A 9484-nucleotide genomic window follows, 5' to 3' on the forward strand; every position below is an offset into this window, starting at 1 on the left:
GTGGGCAGGGAAACAAACCTATACCTTCTATGATGTCACTTAGCATCATGAAGGTACTGAGTCTACTGACAGACTCATCCACCTCAGACATCAGCAACATTATGCCTTATTATGTGTGAAATATATAATTGTCCGGGTGAAAATCATCCAGGGTTAAATAAAATGTGGAACTGTAAAAAACATAAGTCACACACACACACACACACACACACACACACACACACACACACACACACACACACACACACACACACACACACACACACACACAGATGAATAAAGTAGGAGTTGAACAATCCAGATTTCCACAGGAAAAAAAGCTTTTTAATATGCTTACATAATGTGTATCAACATTTATTGACAGAAAACATTTACATCAAACGTCTTTCTCGCAGGTTCCTAAAATATAGAAATCTCAAGTACCTCGTTCTTTATTTAGAAAACTAATCTTCTTGTAAAATGTTTACATTCACTTTCTCTATCTCTCCTCCTCCTTTGCGACTCCAGTATTTCATACCAAAAATAGTTTTCTTTTTCTTCTTATCAGCGTTTCATGAGAAAAAAAGGCAACAGCATGAACAAACACCAGGTTTGACGTTTTGAGCATTAAACAAAATACAATTGTTGAATATGTATGTAGACCAGGCCCAGCACAGTGCTACAGTAATTTACTGTATAATTATGTACAGCAATTAGTGTATAATTAATAATTATGTACAGTATTCACTGTATAAGTATGTACAGACAGCTTCAACAAAGCATTGTCCAACAGCAGTGGTGGAAAGTAACTAAGTACATTTACTTAAGTACTGTGCTTAAGTACAATTTTGAGGTATTTTTACTTGAGTATTCAGTATTTTTACTTCTACTCCACTACATCTCAGAAAACAAATATTGTACTTTTACTCCACTACATTTATTCGCAATGTGACGCATTGTGAGCTTGTAGATCTCCTATTTTCAAAATAATTTGTATACATTTGAAAACTTGAAATGAGACATTCTGCACAATGGATTACTTTCTACGTTTGTGCTTTACGTACATGTTGATACGGATACTTTGAATTCAAATAGATTTTGAATTCAAGACTTTTACTTGTAATGGAGTATAGTTCTACATTGCAGTATTGATACTTTTTTTACTTAAGTAAAACAATTGTGTACTTTTTCCACCACTGTCCAGCAGAACTCTCTCTCTCTCTCTCTCTCTCTCTCTGACACCTGATCCACACTGCCAGTGATGCGAGCGTGTAACTCTGAGTGTACAAATGAAACCAAAACCAAATAGACCCTCACAGGTCTGTAACTCTGGGAGTGTACACATTTAGTAACCTACACTCTCAGAGTTATGGTGGTCCTTGAAATGTAATCACTGTAATCATATAGCAGACGTGATGTCCAAATTAACCAGCTCTGATAGTGTGATAAAAAGCGGGTGAGCCCGAGCGATGATGGCACGATTTTTGTGGGTCCGATGCCATAGCACACATTTTGGTGAGTGAAAAAAGCAATAATAAAAAAGTGCAAAAAATATCAAAATCTATTTCATTTAACAATTCATTAAAGTTTCTAACCACTTGAGCCAAAGCCTAGACATGTTGGGAAATCTACAGTAGATGGCTGTTCAGTATCATGGCATAACACCAAGAAAGCGTGGTGGAACGTGGTTTAGAAGTGGACGAGGAAATTATACTGTTATTAATTTTTTTTAATATATACTTTACGCGATACTAATGTCGTTAAACAACTCATTCCCGCCGAGATCGTCTTTTGACACCTTCTGGTCCAAATGCCCTTGTCTCCGAGATAGGATTTAGAATCCTAATATCTCGGGATTCTTCTTCCAGGCTGCGTTTTGGATCAAAACAAACTTGATTTGTGGATCAGTTCTATAAATGATATATTATCACCGGTTACAAAATGTATGTTTTGGGTGAATTAAATAACATTTGCGTGACATATAGCGGTTTTTCCGAGAGAAACACCTTTAAAAAAAAAGTCAGTTAACATTGAAGTAAACGATGGCGGTCCTGGAGTACACAATTCAGCCTCCAGATGGTGGTGTTGGCGGCGAATGAGTAAAAAAAAAAACAAGTCTCGTAACGGTCAACATGTCAGTCGGGCTCGAGGTAACAGTGGCCTTAAAAAACATCAAAGCGCGCAACACTCTGGGTCGAAGATCAACCGCTAACCGCTAACAAATACAACATATCTCTGTGGCAAACAGCTACGACCGAGACGTGAGCGTCGTCGGCGTATCGGATTCATCAGCAGCAGCATCGGAACAGGTTTTCATCTTTACATTCAACCGTGTGTGTGTGCGTGCTTGCGTGTGCCTGAGGTGAAATAGCGTGGTGGTGTTCTGTCTAAAGTCCAAAACATTCAGTCTGAACGAAAGGGAACAGAGTTAAACCCTGGCCTTCACTCGTAGGTAGAGTGTGATTGGACACCCTCCACTCGTAGGTAGAGTGTGATTGGATGCCCTCCTCTCGTAGTTAGTGTGTGATTGGATGCCCTCCTCTCGTAGGTAGAGTGTGATTGGCTGCCGCCCTCTCGTAGGTAGAGTTTTATTGGACGCCGCAGCAACCTGTCCTTTCGGTCTTCCTGTTTGACCTCTGACCCTGGGCCGAGGACACGGGAGGGGGGAGGGGGCGGGGTCCACCTCTCTCTCTCTCTCTCTCTCTCTCTCTCTCTCTCTCTCTCTCTCTCTCTCTCTCTCTCTCTCTCACCGTGTGGGAACAGACCACGAACAGCTCATTGGACGTCAACGCCACAGTTCTTCTTTTCTTTTTTCCCAAACCCCTCTCAGTCTTTGGACTCCAGGTCGATTATGGGGGGAGGGGAGTGGCACTGGCGCCCCCCTCCCATGGCGGGGTAGAGCACGGCGGTGGGTACCCCCCCTCTCGGGGGCTGGTACCAGGCGGCCTCCTTCTCCAGCATGGGCAGGTAGGCGGCGGCCTGGGGGGGGAGAAGGTAGAAGGGCACGGCGCACAGGGGTGGTGCGGGGGGGCGGCCAGAAGACACAAAGCCCATGTAGGGGCGTGTCTGGAGAGACGACGACGACGACGAAGACGACTCGCCGCCGGACTGCGACTCGTCCTCCTCGGACGACGTTGTCTCGTCGGCCCGACGGGGACGCTTCCCCCCGTCCTGCTTGAAGTGGGAGGAGCTTCTCCTCTTCGTCGGCTCGCTGCCATAGTAGTGGTGGGCGTGGTTGCTGTGCAGCGGGGCATGCTGATTGGCCGCGGTGGCCGACGCCAGCTCGCCTCCGTAACCACTGTCCGTGTCTGTGTCGCTGCCGCTGTGCTCACTGGCCCCGGCGGTCCCCCACTGGCCCCCTGCCGGCGTGGTGCCGGCGAACGCCCGCCGGATGACCGGCACGCAGTTCCTCCTGTGGCCCTCAGCCCTGGGCGCGGGGGAGATGGGGGACGGCTTATCTCTGTGGTGGTGGTGATGATGATGATGATCCTCTTTCTCTGCCTGGGGGGGGCTCGGCGGGGGGGTGCGGGGGCGGAGGATCGACGGAGGATCCCCTCCTCGCAGGACCTCGGCCGCCAGTGTCTGGATGTGGCTGACCAGGCGCGGCGGGGTCAGATGGTCGCCGCCACCCGACTGCTGATTGGCCGACAGGTAGCTCAGCACCTCTTTGGCGCAGAGGTGGAACCCCGAGCGGAACGTCTCCTCGGTCTGACCCCTGACCTCTGGAAGCGGGTCTGGAAGCATGCCGCTCTGCAGAGCCAGGATCTTCTGCTGCTGCTGCTCCAGAAGAGACGTCAGACCGTTGACGTGCTTCAGAGTGAGCTCCAACACCACAGCCTTCTCTAGATGGCCCAGAGTCTGAGAGAGAAACAGTTAAACAGTTATTTCAGTTATTTCACCGTCTGTGGGGTTTGACATTATTTACGGCATTATTTGCTCCTCCTCTACAGTGCTTGGCACCCTCCAATGATGAGGTGAGGTGACCAATAAACAGTTCGACTTCAGTGTCAATAAATACACATGTAAGCATTACAATTTACAATTTAGGCATTTAGCAGATGCTCTTTATATAATTATATAAAAAAGGCTTGACATTTAATCCAACTGTCAAGTTTCCCATATATGATGCACTGCAGTTATGTAGAGGGTAGAGGTGATGCAATGATGCCATACAGCCACTCGATGGCGCTAATGTCCCTAAAAAGGCAGTGGATGGTGAACCAACTACACTCCTGCACTCCTGCACACACGCACGCACGCACACACGCACACACACACACACACACACACACACACACACACACACACACACACACACACACACACACACACACACACACAAACACAACTCACGGTGAGTTTGAGGTGCTCGGGCAGCAGGTCTTTCAGCTGAGAGATGCACTCGTTGATTCTGTCGCGGCGTTTCTTCTCGATCAGCCTGTGAGGCAGCTTGTAGGTGTCCTGTTAATCATAATAATCACATTATTAATAAACATAAACACACTATGTAAGACCACTGCTTCTCAACCTGTGGGTATGGGTCCCCCGGTTGCTGATACATCGTTTCTTTTGTTTTTGTTTTTTTACTCAGTCAAACAACATACAGTATACATGTATACAGGATTACAGGACATCTGTAACATTTATACGAGATTTATATACGTGACATTTGAATGAGACCTTTTTTATTTTACTATTACTGCATCAAAAGTCATGAAATATTGCCTGAGAAAGTGTAAAAAAGAATAGTGAAAAATAGCCGATCTACAAGCTCACATGCAGTGCCTCTGAGGTGTTATAGATTTTAATTGAAATTTAAAGTTTCCTTTTTTTGGAGGGGGGTCCCCAGTTCAAATATGTATATTTTTTCTTGTTTTTTTAATATGTAGTCTTATAAACACGGCAACACCTCTGGAGTCTCACATTTTGTTTTTAAATTATAATTGTGGTCATGGGTGATTTGGCTTACTTTGTAGCCTAGGGGATATTTCTCATGTTAAGTTTAACAGGCTTAAAAACACATCTTGCAGAAAAACGAGCTATAGCTTTATACAACAGAAAGACTAAAAACTATTAATATTATGGGACTATTAGGGCATTTGAATATTGATGCCTGCCACTGCCAGTCACAATGTGGGACATGGTCTCAACTTGTGGGACGCCTGAAAAGTCTTGGAAACGAGGGGCTGTCTGTCCCACCGCAAAGGGGGAAATGTCATCTGGTCACCCTATAAGTTCTGGGGCGGGGCTCCATAGGTTCTATACCTCCACACAGAACCCCTTCTATAGGGTGAGGTTCCAGGTGGCCCGTTAAACCTGTTTGCTCGCTTATCAGCCACGACGGCTGCAGCTTACATCATAGGCCCCGTGAAACGTGTCTGAGACAGGCAGGCAGCACTCTCACACACTCACTCACTCTCACACACACACACTCCATGAAAAGCAGTGATGTAAGCATGCAGCCGTTATGGCTGATATAGGCAACGCACACACACACACACTCTGTGCGTGTGTGTGTGTGTGTGTGTGTGTGTGTGTACGACTGTGTCACATGCACACACAATTTCATAATTTTTCAGTTTTTCATTGTGTTTTTTGCATTGAACATTGGAGCGTTACAATTTGTATTTCTGTTTGCCTTGTAGGCAAAAACAGCAGGAAAAATAACCAAAACAGCAGGAAAAATAACCCTGTTATTTTTTAAACACGTTTTTTTCAAAAATGTATGGATTTATTTTGGATTTGACGATTATGCATAGCATATCTGTGATTATCTCAAATAATTGTGATTACACGATTATGTAACAGGAATTGTGACAGGCCTAGTTATGGCTGATATAGGCAGCGCGCGCACATACACACACACAAACACACACACACACACACACACACACTCCATGCCTGTTATGTCACAGCAGCTGAAAATGGGTCAACCATTTATAGGATATAGAAGACATCGCAGCCCAATTATTATGTAAGGTCCTTACAGGACCAGGGACAAGTTGTTATAGGCTAACATAGAAATTACGTGAGGTCCTTACAGTATAAGGACGAGGTGTAATAACAAATACCATATAGCCGCCCTATAGACAAAGTGAACACAATCATAATAAAATAATAATAATAAAACACGCACCTTGCTTTCTTCTCCTTTCTTCATTCCTCGCTTGGGTTTATACACATGATACATGCTGGGGTAGTCCACCCTGGAAGAGAGAAAAGTATTATTATTATTATTATTATTATTATTGTTATTATTGTTATTATTGTTATTGTTATTATTATTGTTATTGTACACACACACACACACACACACACACACACACACACACACACACACACACACACACACACACACACTCAATCAATCAACCAATCAAAACATAATGAATGTATAGATATAGAACATAGATAGCTTCTACAAAGTCCTGGTGGTCAATCAATAAATCAATCAATCAATCAACAAATTTAAAGTCAAAGATCTACTAGGCTACTAGAAGTAGAGGGATTAACTCACCCTTGTATCTCTGCCATGTCGTCAGCCTGAGTGGAGGGAGGCTGTTCCATTATTATTATTATTATATTATCACTCCTCCGGCTCCAAGGTATCCGTCAAAAAGTCAACAGCAGCTTCTACTGTGTAGTATTCCAGCGGAAGGATCGCGAGGGAAGATAAAAATACAAATAAAAACAACCCGTGCGCATTACATTGATTGGGCTTATTATATGTGTACTAGTCGCAAACCATTTGTCTGCGGTCAGGAAAGAGCCTCTTTAAAAATAGAACACTATTACAGGAGAGTCAGTCCGCTGTTCGGCGTGGCTATGCTCGTGGCGCGTTTTGTGAAAGTGTGTGAGAGAACAGAGCGACCTGTTAGATAAATGCTCGCTCTCTCTCTGTGTGTATGTGTGTGTCACTCACGTGTATCACGGCGCTGCATTTGTTGGCTTGCGCAGCACAGGGCCACGCCCATTCCCTCCATATAAGGAGGCTGAGTGGGCGGGTCACGCCCAGACCCTTCAAATTAGGAGGCTGAGTGGGCGGGGTTTCCCGAGATCACGTGTACCAGCACGCTGAGCGGGAGGAAACAACCGGTGGTGGATTTGAAAATAGCCACTCTACAAGCTCACAATGGGTGGCAATGCGATGCACTGTGAGCTTTAATGAGACATTCTGCATAATGAGTTTTTTTTTTTTTTTTTTACAGAACTTGTTATTGCTAGTGACTGTATTTTTATTATGTATGATTTATCTTGTTGTTTTGTTAGCTCAGTTTGGAGCCTCGACCATAATTATACACTTTAGCTCTGAGAAAAGGTTGTGTCAGGATATCCCTGCATCGACCATGCAGGGATATATATTGGATATCGGCCAACATTTGAATATCATCTCTATAAATGATTCATTGTAATTATTTCAGTGCTCCTAGTGTTTTATTTGACACAGAGTGAGGGTGATAAGTGTGTGCACTATTAGAAAAGTGGCGAGTAAGATTATAAACATACATGTTTGTGTGCTATAAACAAAATAATAAATAAGTATAACATACTTTCAGTGCTTGAAGGACTACATAGAAATTATATAAAGCTTTAACAAAGTTAATTCAGTGCCAAAAATATCAAATAAAGGGAAATATGACAGTGTAGTTCTGTAATGGTTCTCAAAAGTACTAATGGATCCAAATGGACCCCAACGGTTAGGATTATACACTGTCAGAGTTAAAGGCATATTTCACTTTCCAACATGTCTGTGAACCATTACTCTACTAATAAGCCTTGTAGATCATCGTTCACAGGATACCGCAGCTCATTTAAAGGTCATAGCCTACCATGTAACTGTTTCCAATTAAACAAAACATATTTGGTATTATAGTTAGTATTTCTGAAATAATCAGATTATTTATATATATATATATATATATATATATATATATATATATATTATACAATAACCACATATTAAATATTTTGTTTTTTTTCTCTATACGCTATCTATCCGACATTCGCATTGGCGCTGGAAAATGTACCGGAAATGTATATTATTAGTGTATGGTACAGTTAATAAATACACCTGTTGTTGTTGCTTTACACAGCGCCGTCGCTGACCATTTGGTTGCCGTACGCATACAGTATGTCAGTAGGTCTGTTTGTCAGCGCTCCTTCCATACAGACAAAATGCTGTAGCGACAGCGTAGCAACAAAGTGGTATCACTAAATCACACTGGAATTACACAGCATGACTTCAAGTGTCATCATCCATCATAACTGAAACAATCATCCATCATACAACACAATAAAGGTGGATAATGTACAGTACATCCTTCTTACATGGATCTAATGTACATCCTTCGATGACAAAGCTTCAACATAAATGTCGAAACTTCTGCTGCGTAGCACGACGGTGTCGCGGCACGGACCGAAAAAATAGCCGACCTACAAGTTTTGTGTGTCGGCTGTTTCCGTAGAAGCTTCCTAAGTTCGATGACAAGAAAATAATAATAACAACACATGGAGTATTGCAAGTTACAGGAATGCTGGCCTCAGACATGTAGAAACAACTTCACACGGTTAGGCTGATTAGATTTTTGGAATCATCAATCATCAAAAAAAAATATATATATATATCTTGGAAATGAATAGGGTGAACTCTACAGGATGTAACTTTTCAAGGTTTCTTCCAATAATGATAATTAAAAGGCCAAGGCCAAGTCTTGCCACGGACACGTCTGAGTTGTAGTTTTTTAACCTGAAGTGGAAAACAAAACTACAAAGTCGGCCTCACACATGGCCTCACACATGACCTCACACACAACATGACACCAATGAGTAACGTGGCTCGGCGTGGCTTTCCTCGTGGTGCGATTTGTGAAAGTGTGTGAGAGACAACAGAGCGACCTGTTAGATAAATGCTTGCGCTCTCTCTCTCTCTCTCTGTGTGTGTGTGTGTGTGTGTGTGTGTGTGTGTGTGTGTGTGTGTGTGTGTGTGTCACTCACGTGTATCACAGTGCTGCATTTGCTGGCTTACGCAGCACAGGGCCACGCCCATCTCCTCCATGTAAGGAGGCTGAGTGGGCGGGTCACGCCCAGACCCTTCAAATTAGGAGGCTGAGTGGGCGGGGTTTCCCGAGACCCCGTGTACCAGCACGCTGGGCGGAAGGAAACAACCAGTGGTGGACAGTAACTAAGTTCAGGTTCAGGTTCAGGTTTATTTGTCATGTGTATAGATACAATGAAATTTATTTTTCTCAGAGCACTCTCAGTCTTACATACACAGGACATACCTAAACAAACATCTATAGTGCAAGAAAAAGACAAAAAACAGGAAAAGAAAAGTTCAAGTGAAGTGACAAAACAGTGCAATACAGTTCAAGGTCAGCTGTTCAGCAGCCTGACTGCCTGGGGGTAAAAACTGTTACTGAGACGGGTGGTACGAGATTTGATGCTCTGGTAGCGTTTTTTGGAAGGGAGTAGTTTGTACATGGTATTTGTGGGGTGTCTGGTGTGT

General features: G+C 43.5%; 1 protein-coding gene across 1 annotated transcript; it reads right to left on the minus strand.

The window, feature by feature from the left end:
- Positions 1-334: 334 nt before the first annotated feature.
- Positions 335-6856, minus strand: LOC310863664 (class E basic helix-loop-helix protein 40-like). The gene is made up of 4 exons (XM_083772157.1): positions 6497-6856; positions 6116-6185; positions 4333-4440; positions 335-3837 (listed from the first exon to the last, which is right to left on the minus strand). The coding sequence occupies exons 1-4, from the start codon at positions 6544-6546 to the stop codon at positions 2806-2808; spliced, it is 1260 nt and encodes a 419-aa protein (XP_083628283.1). The 5' UTR covers positions 6547-6856; the 3' UTR covers positions 335-2805.
- Positions 6857-9484: the final 2628 nt, after the last annotated feature.

Source organism: Protomyctophum parallelum (assembly GCF_964188405.1).
Source record: "Protomyctophum parallelum genome assembly, chromosome: 8".
Classification (NCBI taxonomy): domain Eukaryota; kingdom Metazoa; phylum Chordata; class Actinopteri; order Myctophiformes; family Myctophidae; genus Protomyctophum; species Protomyctophum parallelum.